Here is a 20135-nt window from a genome sequence, read left to right as displayed (position 1 = left end):
AGTTCGGAGGATACTATGGATTTGGCCTTGTTGCGCTGCCGCGTCCGTGTCCGCCGCAGAGATTTTCTTGTGAGCGCTCTACTGGCTGCAGTTCTTCTTAGATCATTTTCAAATTTGGCATGAAGGTGTGTTATGGTAAGACGAAGAAGCCTTTTGTTTTTGGTGGTGGTGCCCTTGCTTGTTCCGTCTTTATACATGAAAAAGTAAATATAACAGGGTCTGCTAGTGTGTACGATGCTGGCCTTGTTTCTTGACTGATTTTTTTTTCAAATTTGGTATGTAAATGTATCATAGTTAAATCTATACACCTATACCTATTGATAATGCTGCCCTCACTGTTCCACCTTTTACAGGGTCAAAGGTCACCCTGATCATGTCAAAATTTGCAAAAATGCCTATTTATGCAATAACTTGATTGTTCTCACTGGATTTTACTCAGACTTGCTAAGGAGGTGTATGGGTGGTCATTCTACATGAAGGACACAACAGTTTGTGGTTATGGCGCCCTCAGTGTTCCGAATTGGATGCCATGTCACGTTTCTTGTGTGCGCTCTATCAGCCATATTTCATATCAGATTTTCTTCAAATTTGGCAAAAAGGTGCATTATAGTGAAATGAAGATGCCTTTTGTTTTTGGTGGTGGCGCCCTTGCTTATTTCGTCTTGCTTATTTCGGTAAATTTTTCAGGGTCTTCTTGTGTGTAAGATCCTGGCTATGTTTCTTGACTTTTTCTTCTTTTTTTTTTTCAAAATTTGGTATGTAAACATATCATAGTCAAATCTAGACACCTTTACATATTGATAGTGCTGCCCCCACTGTCCCACCTTTTACAGGGTCAAAGATCATCCTGATCAGGACAAAATTTGGAAAAAATGCTTATTTATGCAATGACTTGATTGTTACTGGATTGTATGCAAACCTGTGAAGGAGGTGTATGAGTGGTCATTCTATAGTAGGACACAACAGTTTGTGGTGATGGTGCCCTCAGTGTTCCAATTTGGATGCCATGTCACATTTCTTGTAGGATACCATTCAAACCTGCTGTGGAGGTTTATGGGGGTTATTCTGGGTAACAAAAGTTTTATGGAAAGCGCCCTCATTGTTTAGACGTTTATAGGATGCCATGTCATATTTCTTATGCTACACCAGCCTCATTACAGTGATCACAACCTAGTGTATTTGAAGACTCCTACTAATAACCTGTAGTGGCACAAGGTAAATTCTGTAAGAACAACTGATCGAAAACACCCAAAGTGCAAACATTGGTTCCCAGTTGCCATATTATTCAACAGTTTAGCCTAAAAAAAAATCATCCAAATGGGGTATGGGGGGGGGGTTCGGGGAATGCTCTAGTTTGTTTGTCTTTTTTGCAGATATAACTTTGTCAAATGCTAAGCTCTCAATTGATATATAATTTCCTCTGCTTCATTACAAGGAAAATATTCTCAAAAAGAATTTAGTGTTAGAAATCTGTAAAGGTTATATTGCCAAAGTCAGCTTTACTTGCATTTTCCTTAATTTTATGATCTTTAAGTGGGTGTCGTGATGATGCACCACATATTTTGGGTGTGTGTGTGTGTGTGTGTATGCAGATGTGTTTTTTTTGCCATGATTTAGCAAAACATGTATTGGTAATTCAAAATATCCAAGATTTTCAATTAAACAGTTAACTCTCCAGGTGAATTGCTTTCCAAGATAAGTTGTCTGCTAGTAGTGGCGAACGGTCTTCTGCTATCCAGGGTACTCAAGTAATTGTAATGAGGCTTTGTTTTTTGTTCTTTCTGTAAACTTGTGGACTCCTTTTTCTGCAGATGAGCAGTTAAAAGCCATTGATGATCTGATTGATGGGATGGATTTGATGAAAGCCAAGGAGTGAGTATACAGGCATTAGTGTCTAGTAAATTCTTTCATATTCTTTTCGCTAGGATCTGAGATTGTGTAAATGTTTTGTTGTTCATTTGGATCAACCATATTGTGAATATTGGAGGAGGTGGAAGAGTGAACTCAGTTAGGGGACTTGTTTAGGCCACTGCTGAGAAATTTGGAAGTCAACAGTGATCTACAATTTGAATAATGCACAAAACTCAACTACTCAGTAGTTCTGTGTGTCAGCCACACTTAAGCCTTTTTGTTGCAGTCTTCTGTATTTTTGTCCCCGCCGAACGAGTTCGAGCAGGGGACTATGAAACGAGCTCCGTACGTATGTGTGTCCGTGTGTCCGTCCGTCCGTCCGTCCGTCCGTCCGTCCGTCCGTGTGTCCGTCCGTCCGTCCGTGTGTCCGTGTGTGCGTCCGTGTGTGATCAAAATCTTCAATTTGCTACTTCTCTGTCATTTATGAGCCAATTTTGATTCTGTTTGCTTTATATGATAGCACTACATGGGAGCTTTGAAACTTCTACACAGAATTTCAGTCGTGACCTTTGACCTTGACCTTTGACCTATATTGTACATTTTGCTACAAAATGCTACTCCTTCGCCATTTCTAACCCGATTTCGATTCCGTTTGCTTTATGTGATGGCACTAGGTGAGGGCTTCAAAACTGCTACATAGAATTTTGACCTTTGACTTCTTTGACCTTTGACCTTGATTTTTTGACCTATATTGTACATTTTTGCTACAAAATGCTACTCCTTCGCCATTTCTAACCCGATTTCGATTCCGTTTGCTTTATGTGATGGCACTAGGTGAGGGCTTCAAAACTTCTACACAGAATTTTGACCTTTGACTTCTTTGACCTTTGACCTTGATTTTTGACCTATATTGCACATTTTGCTACGAAATGCTACTCCTTCGCCATTTTTAACCCGATTTCAATTCTGTTTGCTTTATATGATGGCACTAGTTGAGGGCTTCAAAACTTCTACACAGAATTTTGACCTTTGACTTCTATGACCTTTGACCTTGATTTTTGACCTATATTGTGCATTTTGCTACAGAATGCTACTCCTTCGCCATTTCTAACCCGATTTCGATTCCGTTTGCTTTATGTGATAGCACTAGGTGAGGGCTTCAAAACTTCTACACAGAATTTTGACCTTTGTCTTCTTTGACCTTTGACCTTGATTTTTGACCCATATTGTACATTGGCTACAAAATGCTACTCCTTCGCCATTTCTAACCCGATTTCGATTCCGTTTGCTTTATGTGATGGCACTAGGTGAGGGCTTCAAAACTTCTACACAGAATTTTGACCTTTGACTTCTTTGACCTTTGACCTTGATTTTTTGACCTATATTGCACATTTTGTTACAAAATGCTACTTCCGGCGGGGACATATGTTACGCACCGCGTAATTTCTACTTTTCCTTGTTTATCTATAAACACAAATCTAAAAGTATAAGAGCTGATGTAATAACATATAGAGTGTGTGGCAAGAATGTATATAGAAATGTTTGTAAGTTTTGATGAACTTTCTTCACAAAATATACATGATGGACACACATGCAGTGCATGGGTCTGCAAAGGTAGCCTAGTAATGTACTGGAATTTACGGTGAGCCCCGAAAAAAATTCAATTCAAAATCTAACGGTCAATAAAAATATACTAAATGTTACCTTCCACTTTCAATACTTTATGGGAGTTTCTAAAATAACACTCTCTTCAACATACCACTGTATTTATACAACTCTTCATTTGAGGCATGCAAATGGGATTCCCTACCTTTAACACAAATTTATTTGGCCTCAAATATCTATTTGGGGAAAGCGTAAAACATGTTTGATTTTGCATGCATTGATTAAAATGGTATTTCAGCATAGTCTTTTGAGACGAAACAAAAAGAGAAGAAGATAGAAATGATAGGAAATCATCGTTGTTTTCATGTTTAGCAGTATATGCTGTAAGGGTTTGGAAATAATTTATTTGTGTAGTATATTGATCTGTTACACTAGTCTGCCCATAACTACACTGTAACATTTAATATTTGATACTTTTTGCTCAAAATTTGTTTCCGTAGGGATGAAGACGAGGAGGAACCACTGAAACCTAAGAACACATTGAATCCATATACCCAGAGGCTGTGCCAGGTAAGCCCCACAGATTTACCTTCATGGAGTGTGAACTCACCCAAATCAGTGTGAAAGCATCATTGAATGGACTGTTCACTCTCACACTCCATTCAATGCCTTACACTGACAGTCATTTCCCTCTGTGATATATATATATTTTTGGTGGTGGTCTGTTCACATTTTGGTCCATTTCCTACTTCGTTCACTGGTTTAAACCCTAAAAAGACTGGGCTATTTTGGTAGCTCGAAAGACTGGGGGGGGGGGGGCTTAAAGGGCCCCCCCTTAAGATCTCGGCTGTGGATCGCGCGATCGCCGCGGAAATTTGCACAATGGTAGTGTGCGATGTAATCTACAAGATCGTATATTCAAATTTTACAAAATAGTCTTCTTTTATTTTATTTTGATTAATTATGCTAATTCATGTGAGAAATCAGACTCTTTGATCTAAATCAGTAAATAAAGCTCCAAAAGTGCTCATTTTCGGTCTAATTATTCTTTGTGGCATTCTTAGCAAATGTACTAGAAAAAAAATTCGGTATCAAAATTAATTTCTTATTTTTTTATTGTTTTATGAATTTCTTATGTATTTCTTTGTTTTTTCGACCTTTTGATTTTATTGTTTTTTTTAACAAAATTTGTGGCAGACACTTTTTGAAGCATAATACTCCTAAAACAAATTAATTTTAGCCATTGAGAGTAAAAATAAGCATATTTATATGAACCATTTGAAAAAACTCAATTTGCATTGACTTTGTACACAAAATCACATTTTGGAGCCATTTTCGGCCTCATGTGCATGTACAAAAAGTTATGTAACTTCAGAACCGTACCCCCGGGCGTCACAAATTTGGTGTCAAAATGTGCGGGAAACTCGAAAGAAAAAAGTCATAGAGCATCGCGGCGAGAGCATTGCGTGTTGCAGAGTAATCGCGCGAAATGTCGAGGGGGAGGCCTTTTAGGCCCCCCCCCCCCCAGTCTTTTTAGGGTTAACCCTTTCTGTGCCAGGGACTTTGAACAGTGTGTACAAAGTTCTGGGGTTTTCTATGCCAATCGGCATTCAAAGCACAATATGGGTTTAAAATAATTAGGAGGTGAGAGGGTTAATCATGATCTGGCAGCGTGCCTGCTTTTTGGCCTTTGAATTTTGATTTTTGGTTGTGTTATACTGTCAGAAAAATGGATGTTGCAAGGACGACATTTCTGATGACATGGGAGTGGGGTTGGGGATGAGGGATTAATGGTACAGTCCTAAAGTGCCTTGACCCAACTCTAAAGTTCCCTAATACTTAGAAATCTTCTTAGATTTGTAGGTGTACTGGCATAGAGTGTATATGTTCTTGAGCCCAATGACTATGCCGATATTGTTGCTTTGCCCAACCCAACACCCATAACATGAGAAATTCTGTGGATGTTGTCGAAACAATTTTTTTTAAAGTATGTTTTTGTAAGTATGTTTCTTCCCAGGAAGAACAGTACCTGCTTATTGATGGGGCTACCCTGTTGAAATGAGACTGAATCAAATAAATGAATTAATAAAATGAATAATTCTTAATATCGTTCATATTCCCTCTCTGCCTGTGTGTTCTGTCCAGTGTCTGATGCACCGTGCCCTGAACCCCGATGACCCCTTGCCAGACATCCAAGAGGCCATAGCCAGCTACCTGCAGCCTCCCAGGGCGGTGGCCGTCCGCTGCGAGCCCCAGGTCGAGAAGGTCAAAGGTCTCTTCAAGCTGGAGAAGGTCAAGGCCAAGGAGGATGTGACGGGAGACACTCTGTGGAAGGCGGGGTGAGTCGCAGGGTTGCTGGGACTGCATCCCAGATCCAAGTTTTAGGGACTGATGGGCTGCGTTCGAGCATCTCGAAAGTGAATTGAGCCATACCGTACCATACTTTGCCATATTAGGAGCGTTTGAGAGCTGTGTAGAGGTAGCGAACCTCGGAACTTATTTCTGGACTCATGTCAGAGATAGAGGGGTCACATATATTGTAGCAACTGGGTCATGCACCTTGCGCACTTATGCTGCCTACAGATGTCCCTAACAAAGAGAATCGGTTCTTTGTATTATGACTTGGTATATTGTGAGCATTCTTCTCATTCAACAGCTTGGAAGGTATGCTTTTGGACCACTTTGCGCCCGGGTGCTGTCTGGCTCAGTGTGGCACACTTTTGGAGCTTATCGAAAGTGGTCCACTTTTGGCACAGTGCAGTGCAATGCAGTGCAATTTAAAAGTGTTAGGGTGCGTTCAAGCGCTTTAAAGTGAACCAAAGTGAACTGAACCAACACATACCGTACTGAACTGTGCCAGATTTGGAGTGTTCGAGCGCTCTGTTGAGAAAGTGTACCTCTGAGTTAATTTTAGAGGGAGTCACAAATTTTGTAGCTAAAGGTCATTTACTTGACGCACTTAAACTGCTTACAGATGTCCCAAACAAAGAGAGTGAACTCTTTGCATTATGACGTATATGCTCGATACACGCATTCTCATATGTGAACTTTGGTACGCTATTGGTACCCTCTTGGAGCGCATCGCAAAGTGGTACACTTTTGGCTCAGTACAGTACGGTACGGTACGGTACACTTTAGGAGCGTTCGAACGCTCCTCTGGTATGGATATGGTACGCTTGAACGCACCGTTACAGCACTCCTCTGGCTCCTATATTGTGTGACATGCTTTAGGAGAGTGCTCAGACACACCCGTAGACATTGATAAAGTGGTCTCCAGGCAGAAATTAAAACAAAACAAAACTAAAACCATTGTCATTGATTTAACAAAATGAAACTATGCCTCCTAGTGGTCATCATACCAACAAACAATGTACACCAGGTAATTACATGAAAGGACTTATGTTTGATGCAGTGTAACTGCTATACTTGTAAAATCTGTGGTGCAAATTTTGTATCAATATTCTCTCGGTATTGATGGTCTTAACAAGAAGTGGTTTTCCTCACCGACAGAGACCAGACCAATGGTGAGCCTGCATCCAAGAAGGCCAGGATGGATGATGACGCTAATGACGGTGACCTTACCCTCGCTGGATTAACCAAGGGTGCAGTAACGGAGGTGAGATCCTGTTAATGGTATCAATAGTAAAAGTGGTAAGATTAGTAGTACTACTAGTGTTGAAGTTATGGTGATGGTGGTGGTGGTGGTAGTAGTAGTTGCAGTAGTAGTAATAGTAGTAGTAGTAGTGGTAGTAGCAGTAGTAGTAGTAGTAGTAGTAGTTGTTGTTGTTGTATTAATGGTAGTAGCAGTAGTAGTAATAGTAGTAGTAGTAGTAGGAGGAGGAGGAGGATGATTAAGGTAGTGCTAATGCTACAAGTAGTATGAAAGTTTGAAAAAGATAGTAGTTGTGGTAGTAAATGCACATAATAGGAATAGTTCTGTAAATGCCATACATGTATATCTCAAATTTGAACTCTTGAAAGTGGCTCCAGTGACTGAATTAGAAAGCATTGCTATTATTTTTGCTGGAGCAAGATTGTTGATTTCAAGTCATTGGTTTTGACTGTCTCATAAACATTTCCCTTTTTTGGTCTTTCTGCATAGATTAAATTTCGGCTCTCCTGTGAAAGAAAATTTATACTAACTATTTTTTTTTTTTTTTTTTTGGTGTACCATTGCCATTAGTGCTGTTGAATGAGGACAAAAAAAAAATGCTGTGGTGATTTTTCAAAGGCATGTGCTGAAAGGAATATTTTCACTCTTCCACACACTTTCTCTCTGTTTTTTATTACTTCTTGAAGGTTGGCACTGTTGATCCATGCGGCGACTTCCGCGCCATGATCTCACAGAAGGACGAAGACAGATTCAAAGAAGGTAGGTTTTCACTGACATTATTCAATAATGATAGTGATAATAGTAATTATAGGATATAATCTATTATTATTTTGTGTGTGCGTATTTGAAATTGCATGTCCTTCAATATGTATGTAAATTAGTCACCTTTTTCCTGCAATGGCATAGTTATTGCTTTGGATGAATGTGTCTAAGATTAATAAGTTACATCAGACTATGTTGCCATGTTTTGTGTATCTCTTCTTTGCTATCTTTCTCTGATGTCTGTGAAGAAATTTCTAAAGAGAAGTTACAAAATCTTCATCTTTTTGTCCCCGCCGAACGAGTTCGAGCAGGGGACTATGAAACGGGCTCCGTACGTGTGTGTGTCCGTGTGTCCGTCCGTGCGTCCGTGTGTCCGTGTGTCCGTCCGTGCGTCCGTGTGTCCGTGCGTCCGTGTGTGATCAAAATGTTCAAAATGCTACTCCTTCGCCATTTCTAACCCGATTTTGATTCTGTTTGCTTTATATGATAGCACTACATAGGAGCTTTGAAACTTCTATACAGAATTTCAGTTGTGACCTTTGACCTTGACCTTTGACCTATATTGTACATTTTGCTTCAAAATGCTACTCCTTCGCCATTTGTAACCCGATTTCGATTCCGTTTGCTTTATATGATGGCACTAGGTGAGGGCTTCAAAACTTCTACACAGAATTTTGACCTTTGACTTCTTTGACCTTTGACCTTGATTTTTGACCTATATTGTACTTTTTTGCTACAAAATGCTACTCCTTCGCCATTTGTAACCCGATTTCAATTCCGTTTGCTTCATGTGATGGCACTAGGTGAGGGCTTCAAAACTTCTACACGGAATTTTGACCTTTGACTTCTTTGACCTTTGACCTTGATTTTTTACCTATATTGTACTTTTTTGCTACCAAATGCTACTCCTTCGCCATTTGTAACCCGATTTCGATTCCGTTTGCTTTAAGTGATGGCACTAGGTGAGGGCTTCAAAACTTCTACACAGAATTTTGACCTTTGACTTCTTTGACCTTTGACCTTGATTTTTGACCTGTATTGTACATTTTGCTACCAAATGCTACTCCTTCGCCATTTCTAACCCGATTTCGATTCCGTTTGCTTTATGTGATGGCACTAGGTGAGGGCTTCAAAACTTCTACACAGAATTTTGACCTTTGACTTCTTTGACCTTTGACCTTGATTTTTTTACCTATATTGTACATTGGCTACAAAATGCTACTCCTTCGTCATTTCTAACCCGATTTCGATTCCATTTGCTTTATGTGATGGCACTAGGTGAGGGCTTCAAAACTTCTACATAGAATTTTGACCCTTGACTTCTTTCACCTTTGACCTTGATCTTTTTACCTATATTGTACATTTTGCTACTAAATGCTACTTCCGGCGGGGACATATTTTACGCACCGCGTAATTTCTACTTTTCCTTGTTTTTTATGGTATGTAAATTGCCAATGTTTGCAAGGCTGTACAGATTTCTGAGTGTGAGCACTGCGAGAAACACCCTGCAAACCCTGCAAGCCTAACCGCTGTCAGCTTCATGACTTGGTAAAATTGCACAGGATTTAAAAAAAAGAAAAGAAAAAAAAAAGAACTAATTACTGATAATGCTATTATTGTAGCTGTCAGTTGGTTTGAAGTGCAACTTGGCTGGCAAAGGTGAACATCTTTGTTGCTGTACTTTCCAAATAAAAAGTAACAGACAAAAATTACACCAATCTGATCTCATCATTGTGAGTATTCTGCCATCCTGCCTTGATTCTGATGATGGACATAATTATCATAATCATTTCCCATGGCAGCTGCCAAGCAGATGGGTGAAAGGATTCTGGAACTGGTGCGGAAGTCGTTCGGAGCTCAGCTCTACTCCAAAGCCCTTGATTGTCTTCGAGTCTATCGGGAGGAGGCCATCAAGGTAAGCCACAGATGGAGGATTTCTACATGTGGAGATATAGGTTGATAAGATGGCTGCCCTCCAAATTCTGTTGTGTCAAGGGATAAGTCCACCTTCACATACATGGGGATTGAGTGAATGCAGCAATATTAATAGAACACATTAGTGAAATTTTGTGGGAACTCAGACAGTCCATTTAAAAGTTATGAATTTGTAAAGTAATTACAAAGTCACTGCTGGGTGAGAAGACTACTACAGTGTATGATGTCACATGAATAGAATGATTTAAGGAATATAGAATACAAGGAATTTCACAAAATTTTATTTTTTTGAAAAAAGTGCACATTTTCTTGACTTGTCCCTGACATATGTTAAGGGTAGTATTAATCCCCTTGCCTTCTAAAAGAGCCAAGTCAAGTGTCCTTTCATTATGCGAGAAGAGTGAAAATGTGTTTAATTTTCTTTAAATTTCCTTTATATCGTTGTACACATGTGTCATCACAAGCTGTAGTTGTCTTCTCATCCAGCAGTGACTGAAACTTTAAAGTCATAAATTTTAAACGGATTGTCCCATTTTCACGAATGTGTTCTTCTAATACTGCTGCATTCACTCAATCCACATGTCTATGAAGGTGAACTTGTCCTTTAAGAGTTCAAGAATAAGTTCGGTAATATTTCCAGCAAATAACATACATGAGCATGCATGATAATGTGATCATTGAATATGCTGGGGGCATATGTCTAGAAGTGAAAAACTGCCACCTTTACAAGACTATGGTGTCCCTTGTCGTCGTGGACCATTATGATGTTGTAGCGTTGTTGCTATTGTTTTTGTGCATCACAGTTGAGTGAACCGGAGACCTTCAATGATTACATCAGGAAGCTGAAGGAGGAGCTGAAGGAGCTTCAGAAGACTGATTTCTGGCAGGATGTGACCAAAGGTGAGTGTTAGGGTTAACATACAGGAACCTTTTGTGGAGTGGTTAGGGGGTAAGGAGGCAGGTAGGGAAGGGGGACAGTCTACCAGTGAAAGCATGCAGAGATCCGTTTTGTGGGTCACTTAAAGGCATAATTTACCATTTGCAGATGAAACAAAAACCCAACTGTAGTGCTTCAAAATAGTTCTAAAATGTTAGGGATAGAAACAACCAATTTAAAATTTGAAACAGTGTAATCGATGTTGAGTATTGTTAAATATAGAAAATGTGAACAATTGTTATAATGAAAATGTTTCCAGACTAAACTGTCTACAGTTATGGTTTATTGAGAAAAGCAGTGATATCTCCTTATACTTTAGGCTTTATTGCAAATTTGTATATGGTAGGATGTTTTGTGATACAGCTGACCTACACACATGTATCAAATGTGACATTCTGAACATTTTTTAAATCACTGCTTCCAAAGGAAAACAGGACCTTTAAGCCTTATATCTTGGTATGGCTGAACGTCCAATCGTGTCGTCATATCTATCACAGTGTACCTATTAGAGAAGTGCTTTGCAACACCTATCTCCCATAGACACCTGCCCGAGTATACTTGGGACTAGTTTCAACTGGTTGATAGAACAAACAAAAAAAATGTGCTGCTAAATGTATGGGCCATACAGTGTAAAGTATGTTTCCTTTGGCTTAACATTTCAGATAACGTTACTCTTGTAGACAGCTCTGAATCCAGCGACAGTAAAGTAACCAGAGAAGAGGCCGAAAAGGTATGTATTTTTCTTCTCTCTCGCATTGTTGCTATTGTTAGAAGACATTTTCTTTCCCTTTGTTGTTATAGTTGTGGTTTCTCTCACAGTGTTTTTCTTCTTTCTTTTTTTTTAATCTTTGGGCATACAGTTTGGCTAGATTATCATACAAATGTGCAATTGGGCTAATCAGAAGTGGTTCCCACACTTTTCCAGCATTTTTCTGCCGATACAAGCAATATTAAGTGAGATCCGCACAAACTTTATTATCATTCTTAGAAGTAGTAGTTGCAGTAGTAAACAAAGAACAGAAGTGTAACCTTACAAAGCAGAAATTGATATAAAAGTTGAGAATTTCATCAAGCCATATGACACTTCACCTCTCTGTTGCTCTCCTGCCAGATTTCATTGTAAACAACAACAACAAAAATGCCAACCAATTTTTTTTTTTTCAGTTTTAAAGATTATCCTCACCTCGTACCAACAGTAAAGATATTCAGTGTCATACTAAATTCCAACGATTTTCTGAAGTGAGATACGAGACTGAAAAAACGTAGCAAAATCCACACATTTATATGCAAGTAAGCTGAACGACGCAATAGAATCCTTATGCTGTACATTGAGCCTGGAAAAAAAAAGAATAAAAACATCTTTTAAAACGTTGGGATATGATCATTCACAGAATTGTACTCTCTTTTTTAATTGTAAGCAAAATCTGCAAATTCTGCCATATGTCGTGATACAGGCCTGGGCCCTGTTTTATGAAGAGTTATAATTGATTATATAGTTGATATTTATCATAAGTCTATGGCAGCCTCTGTGTGGTAAAGAAACTTATAATAGATTGTATCTTTTGATGAAACAGGGCCCTGACCTCACTTTTTCTTTTAATCATGGTGCGATATATTAATGGCATCACGATCCACTCGCTATATTTCTTACCATGTGCTCTTCAATCTCATTGCCATGTTCAACTGCAGTTTATCCAGGAGGAGGAGGTGCCAATGGAAGAAGAGCCAGCCGCAGCAGAGCCTGAGGAAGATGCAGATGATTTGGTAAGTTTCTGGTGTTTATGCTCTTTGGATTACCTTAAAATTCAGAACCCCAAAGCATTATGATTATAGTCTGTGGTGCAAAATCACCTGCAGCTATAACAACATTTTGATCTTTATAATTAAAGAAAATTTCTGGTCCTGAGGACTTTGTTATGACATGAGTCGTTGGTATATACAGTGCATAAAGAACAGGATTTTGATGAAATTCTTGTTACAACAAAGTATACAATCAGATCCCAAAATCATAATCAATATATCTTTTGATATATACTCTGCTCTTTGGCTATAAAAGAAAGAAAAAAAGAAAAAAAAAATCAACATATTTAAAGAAAACTACCGGTCCTAAGGATTTTCGTTACAATGGGAGCCACGTGTATTTGAGCTAGAAACATTGATGAAGAGTCAATACAAGTTCTCAAATTCCTGATTGGTTTATGACTCTTAACTAAGTACCAGTACTCTATCAAGATTTGCAGGACATTACATCAGTATTTTCTGTATGATAATTATTACAAGAGGGTATGATAGAATGAAAGAATTTTGTTGTGATTGCTGTATAAAAGTATGAGCATGAAGAGGCTGTTACTAGTTTGCTCCTTTTTTTTTTCTGTGAGTTTCACATGACATATTACCATCATTATTAGTCGTCAGCCTATAAAATTTGCTTCATTTTAACTCACACATATCATTATGTAATCAATCACTGTGTAAAGATCAATGCGTTGTGTTGATCTGACAAATTTTACTATTATGTTGTAACATAATCTCGACTGTGTTTTCTTTGCCAATTAGCAAAGATGTCTGGAAACTAATCATCAGTGAATAGAGATTACCCAATCTTCCTAGTCCCTAATGTGTCATCATGGCATTCCGGCTTATTGCCATGCCTTAGTGGGCTTGCTTTGAATGCTACGATTATCCCTGATAGGTCAAGTTTTGATGGATTAGTGAATGCTGTTGAAAAAGCTTGGCAAGTTAAAGGGATAGTATAGTATAGTATTGGTTGAAGCGAGGATTGAGTCTTTATTTATTTATTTTTTATTTTTTTGCAAGATACTCAGATATTTCTTTACGAAATAAAAAAGAGCATACAATTCTAAAAGGAATTAAAAGTGCATTTGATGAAAATCAGTTTTGAAGTGGCTGAGATGTAAAAAATAAAGTAAATCAAAGTGATCCTAATAAGAGGTGGGTCCCACTTTTTCTTTTGGATTGCTTTGTTTAGGGTATCTCAGCCATTTCAAAACCAATTTTCATCAAACAAACTTTGAATTCCTTTTAGAATTATATGCTCTTTCATATTTTATAAGAGGTTTCTCATCATTTCAAAAAAGATATTATAAAAAAATGTTGGAAACCTGTAGCCCCATCTCAACCGAAGCTGTACCATCCCTTTAAGTTTAGCACATACAGGGTGAATGGGTGTTTGAAGTGTGCAGAATCGAACATCCTTGTTACTGTCTATCTTGTCCCATTCTTTTCAGCTTGATATGATGTAAGAGACCCAGAAAGCCCCGGAATGAGAACATTGGAGAGGAGTTGAGGACGTCGGAGAAGAGTTGAGGGAACCATGGCAACAGAAATCATTCCTCCATCACGGGAAGCAGTGACATTGCACATCAAGGGCTCCCTCTCCATCTCTGCTGTAGCAGCTCTTCTCTCGTAATGTTCCTACCACGCCATGAACACTCTCAAACTGGCATGGCTGCAACAGACAATTGACGCACCACAGTACTTGATTCATGGTTCGTTTGTCATGCGCATTATGTTTTGTTGTGATATCAACTGTGACAGGGACATGCCCTAGGAACACACAAGAATCTTAAGAGGGATAATATGATTAGACTAGGACTGCTATCTGATTATTTTATAATAATATTTTTTTATTTTTTTCTGCATCAAAAATAAGAAAATATGTTTTTGAAATGAAAGATACATGTCTTTTTCTGAAATTTCACGTACCATGCAATGTGTACACAGTAAGCTTATTTTCTAACCAGAATATGACCTTTGTTATTGATTTTTTTTGGATAGCAATGCAGGAGCAGTAAATGAAAATAGTGCACATTGCAGTGTTCTGTATCCTTTGCATTCATTCCATGTCACTATCGTGAATAATTCCCTCTATCATGTGCTATAGAAGATTGCCTGACAGACGTTAGCACTGGACAGCTGCCTCAAAATGGTATTTTTTGTTGATGTTTCGAGGGTGCGTTCACACGTGGGATAACATCTTTGAGAGCGGTTGATAGGCGAGGGTTGCGCAATGTTACATTGTTTTGGGATCAGAGATTTGCTGATGTTCAACACGTCTATGCCTCCAACATGGGAAGATTAACTATGTAGATGTTTTTACTTACTCAGCAATGAATTTTGTATTCAGGACTCAACACTTGCTAGAAGCATGTAGCTAAAAGCATGCACCTCCCAAACATACCAATTTCCATAGGAGGCATAGAATTAATTGTGCCGTTATTTGCGATACTGTATGAATGACTGGATGTGAAATATTCATAGGTAATTCTGGTCATGGCGGCATTGTTTCATCATTAAAGAATTCTGTTTTAGTACTCGACAGAAAGAGAAATTAACCAAAGTAAATGTGGATCATTTAGTAGGGAGAATTTACACACTGGCATTGTATGATAATCATCATTATTCAGATAGTTGAGTTTTGCTGTTATTGTTGGTATTTAATTCAAATTATGTTTACCCAGGTGGCATATCATCTATGATAACATCTCAAAGCTGGTTGCTTTCATATACCGCTGTGCTACCATGAAGTTGTTCCATGTGACTAACAAGAAAATCTGGTGGCTGGGTCACCTGAATGAAGCCAGCCAATCACCATCTACATCAGTCCATCTTTTTCTTAATATTTGAGAGAAGAAAAAATTTTAAAACAAAAGAAGAATCATACAACATTTGGCTTTTGAAATCCTAGCCCTTCATTTTGATTTATATTAATCACTACATACTGAGCAGCCAGAGTTGTTTTATTCATTTGACTTCCTCACTCTTTTAATGTTTTCATTCTGTGTTATCATTCAGTTTAACATTTTTTATGCCTCCGCCAACGAAGTGGCCGGAGGCATTATTATTGGAATGCAACATAATCTGGCTGGAAGGGGGAAATGATTTTTATGACCTTAAAGGACAAGTTCACCTTCATAAACATAAGGATTGAGAGAATGCAGAAATGTAAGTAGAACACATCAGTGAAACTTTGAGGAAAATTGGACAATCGATGTAAAAGTTATGAATTTTTAAAATTTTTGTGTTGGAACTGCTGGATGAGGAGACTACTACAGCTTGTGAGTCATATGTGTACAACAGTATAAAGAAAATGTAAAGAAAATTCAACATATTTTCACTTTTTGTCCCCGCCGAACGAGTTCGGCCAGGGGACTATGAAACGGGCTCCGTACGTGTGTGTGTCCGTCCGTGCGTCCGTGCGTCCGTGCGTCCGTGTGTCCGTCCGTGTGTGCGTCCGTGTGTGATCAAAATGTTCAAAATGCTACTCCTTCGCCATTTCTAACCCGATTTTGATTCTGTTTGCTTTATATGATAGCACTACATGGGAGCTTTGAAACTTCTATACAGAATTTCAATTGTGACCTTTGACCTTGACCTTTGACCTATATTGTACATTTTGCTTCAAAATGCTACTCCTTCGCCATTTCTAACCCGATTTTGATTCCGTTTGCTTTATATGATGGCACTAGGTGAGGGCTTCAAAACTTCTACACAGAATTTTGACCTTTGACTTCTTTGACCTTTGACCTTGATTTTTGACCTATATTGTACATTTTGCTACAAAATACTACTCCTTCGCCATTTGTAACCCGATTTCAATTCCGTTTGCTTTAAGTGATGGCACTAGGTGAGGGCTTCAAAACTTCTACACAGAATTTTGACCTTTGACTTCTTTGACCTTTGACCTTGATTTTTGACCTATATTGTACATTGCCTACAAAATGCTACTCCTTCGCCATTTCTAACCCGATTTCGATTCCGTTTGCTTTATATGATGGCACTAGGTGAGGGCTTCAAAACTTCTACACAGAATTTTGACCTTTGACTTCTTTGACCTTTGACCTTGATTTTTGACCTATATTGTACATTTTGCTACAAAATGATACTCCTTTGCCATTTGTAACCCGATTTCAATTCCGTTTGCTTTGAGTGATGGCACTATGTGAGGGCTTCAAAACTTCTACACAGAATTTTGACCTTTGACTTCTTTGACCTTTGACCTTGATTTTTTTACCTATATTGTACATTGGCTACAAAATGCTACTCCTTCGCCATTTCTAACCCGATTTCGATTCCGTTTGCTTTATGTGATGGCACTAGGTGAGGGCTTCAAAACTTCTACATAGAATTTTGACCTTTGACTTCTTTGACCTTTGACCTTCATCTTTTTACCTATATTGTACATTTTGCTACTAAATGCTACTTCCGGCGGGGACATATATTACGCACCGCGTAATTTCTACTTTTCCTTGTTTCGCATAATAAAAGACCACTTGACTTGCCTCTTTCTAAAGGCAGGGGGAATAATATTACCCATAACATATGTCGGTAACGAGTCAAGGGAATGCGTATTTCTTTTCAAAAGATGAAATTTTGTGAAATTCTGTTTATATTTTCCTTATATTGTTGTACGCATGTCATGTGACATCTAAATTATTCGTACACTGCAGTAGTCTTCTCATCCAGCGGTTACTGCACAAAAACTTCAAAAATTCATAACTTTTGAACGGATTGTCCGATTTTCCTCAAACTTTCAATAATGTGTTCTACTAATATTGCTACATTCTCTCAATCCTTATGTTTATGAAGGTGAACTTGTCCTTTAAAGATGGGGTACACTATTGAACACCTTGCTTGCTTCAACTTGATGCGCACGTAGCAAAGGTGCATTGCTATTCAATAGATATTGTATTCAATAATCCACCTATATATTTTTTGAATTTGGTAGATCATAAAGTTTGATGCAAAATACTGTAACTTGCCTTTGCCTGCTTCAGAGGTTCAATTGATAATATAAAATGCAGACCACATTGGGGAAAGGGGATTGTTCGTGTATGATCTCTGAATGAAATGAGCTCATAGGTTGTGGCTTTTGCTTACTCACGCCGAGGAGGTACCACAAATTCCCTCAAAGATGATGAATATAAAAGTGCCGGAGCTTTTTATGTTTCCTTCCACCCTTTTAGCAGGAGGTAGCTATTAGTGAGCTCTTTAGTTCAGCTTGTGAAAGTTAATGAAACTTTGGGTGGGCTTGCCTATGAAGAAATGGCGATTGCCTTTGATATGAGAACTTGCGATAGCCCGACCAAAAAGTTTCGAAAGTTTTCTCTTTTTTTTTCACATACATGAATACATTTTCCACATTGAAGTATAATTAAGTTTAATCCACTTCTATAACATTCAGCAGATTTTCCTCGTGAATCTGTCAACTTTGATTATGCCTCGGAGTGAAAGTTCTCAGGCAAAGTGTAGGTGAACTCCACCTCGATTGATATCTTTCGGTGTGTAAATCCCCCTTGTGTGTCTTTGGTTTACTCATTCAAGTCCCTGATGTGTTTTAATGTACACATAGATCATTGGCTTACAGTGATTTGACCGAGTATAAGGCGTACTATCTTGCACTGCTATCTATACTATCTTGGTGCAGAGGTTGCAGCTGAAACACTGAAAGTTGATATTTTGTGTCCTCCTTTTTCTTGTAACGTTTTCTCTTACCTCCCATGCAAGTCATTGTAACAGGTCATAATATTTATATATCCAAACTTAGGATTTAAGTCCAAGCATTGTTATTCTGACACAATATTTTGAGGTAATACAGGACTCAACTTATTATATTTCTGCTGAAACAAAACAAAACAAAACAAAACAAAACAAACCTGGGACATCACTGTGGGAAAAGGTTACCACACTTACAATTGTTACTGCATCAGTTCACAATGGCTTTGGCTAGAAACTTGTAAAAAAAAATTATCTACATACACGTTGGTAGATTTTAAAATGCCATCTTTAATGACTTGGAAAGAAGAAGAAGAAGAATACATGTCACAAAATGTCAAAAAAGAATGGCCAGTTTGGTTCTTGTGAGGAAGGAAAGCGATGCCAATATTGCAAGGGCAGCTTTAAGCAGAGCTTAACGAGAGTGCCCATGTTTATTCTTTAAGAATCTCTGGAATATTTGTTGTACGTGTTTCCAGAAGTTTATTAATCATGAAATGATAAAATTGTACGTTTATGAATTGACCCTATTTTTTTTCCTCATGAAATTCCTTGCCCAATTGTTCTATTTAGTTGCTAAAATGAATGAGATTTTGCTGGTAACTGATTTTGGTATGGTGTTAATGAAGTCTGTTTTGAAATATAAAGAACAGTAAAATGAAATAGGGGTTGACATGTATGTAACTGTTCACTTCTTGTGTATTTTCGTGTGCATGCACACACAAATTGTTTTTGTTTTTGGCATAATGTGTCTTTCAATACAGTGTACTTTCATTGTAAATTGGGATCTTGAAACAGTGTTGTTTCGATCTGAAAATTTAAGAAATATAAAATGAAGAAATCACACACAACACACAGACACACACACAAACATGCATGCACATGCAACCATACATACACCCGGGAATGTACTGGGAAGATAGCACATGTCAATGAAATGCATGTAGAACTATGGCCAAGGATTTTGTCAAGTACAGCTATTACCCCGCTCTTTCATCCTGCTGGTTCAAAATGCTTTATGCTAGACCAAATCAATTATCAATTTGAATTCACTGGAAGTTTGGTTGGCACGAAGGGAATGCCTGTAAAGGCCTCTTTCCTTCGAATCTGGTTGCATGTCCTTCGCTCTGTGGATGTGATTGCTAGGCCAGGCAAGTCTTTGGTAAAGAATAAGGCAAGTCCTGGCGTTATTATGGAAGCTTTTTTTTTTTTTTTTTCAGGAAGCAGTGTGCGTAACATGGATGGGGAAAAAAATGGACTCTATGACATGAACAGTGAAAGGCAACTCCATGTGAAGATGATTACAGAAAGCAATGCGGGTTTGTCACCGAGTGTGACATGGCATCAACCTTGTGCAAACATGGTTAATAATTATGGTATATTGCCACTTGGTATAGTCCCTTTTTGTCTAATGCCCGTTTGGTCTCATTGTACGTGGTCTAATCCCGTTTTGTCTACAACCAGTTCGTCTAAAATTGATATTATTTGGTCTAGTAGCCACCTTGCCTACTTACCATTTAGTTCGACTAATACCATTTTAATTACGCTGTGCTCATTTCATCTAATATCCCATTGGTCCATTACCACTTAGTCTGTGTCTAGTAGGCGAGTTGAAAACTAAAGTATTGGTCTTTAGACGAAATAACTGTTGGCCTAAGTTGGTATTAGACTATTAAGTGATTATTAGACGAAATGATCACTTAAATAGACCAACTGGAAACGGACCAAACGGATGAGTCGTGTTGTTATTAGACAACATAACAGTGCAGTGAACTGTCTTTATAAAGAGCAATGGTATTTTAAAAAAAAAAAAAAAAAAAAAATTGTAGATTGTAGATTGTATTGTTTTTCAGTCCGAGATATGACACATTTTCTATGTGACAAAGTGTTATCTGTTCCCAAGGGAGTATGTTGTAA

At 38.2% G+C, this 20135-nt stretch overlaps 1 protein-coding gene across 1 annotated transcript in view; it reads left to right on the top strand.

Moving 5' to 3' along the window:
* The window catches only part of LOC140239817 (X-ray repair cross-complementing protein 5-like), a 28333-nt gene extending 14367 nt beyond the window's left edge, over positions 1-13966 (top strand). Inside the window, exons 11-20 of the mRNA XM_072319637.1 lie at positions 1812-1872; positions 3957-4026; positions 5602-5795; positions 6967-7072; positions 7756-7828; positions 9634-9746; positions 10570-10666; positions 11366-11433; positions 12393-12467; positions 13952-13966. Of these exons, the coding sequence (XP_072175738.1) occupies positions 1812-1872; positions 3957-4026; positions 5602-5795; positions 6967-7072; positions 7756-7828; positions 9634-9746; positions 10570-10666; positions 11366-11433; positions 12393-12467; positions 13952-13966 (872 nt within the window). The remainder of the gene's footprint in view (positions 1-1811; positions 1873-3956; positions 4027-5601; positions 5796-6966; positions 7073-7755; positions 7829-9633; positions 9747-10569; positions 10667-11365; positions 11434-12392; positions 12468-13951) is intronic.
* Positions 13967-20135: the final 6169 nt, after the last annotated feature.

This window comes from Diadema setosum, chromosome 16 (assembly GCF_964275005.1).
Source record: "Diadema setosum chromosome 16, eeDiaSeto1, whole genome shotgun sequence".
In the NCBI taxonomy this organism is placed as follows: domain Eukaryota; kingdom Metazoa; phylum Echinodermata; class Echinoidea; order Diadematoida; family Diadematidae; genus Diadema; species Diadema setosum.
Note: the sequence above shows the minus strand (reverse complement) of the source record. Positions and strands in the feature narration are given on the sequence as shown.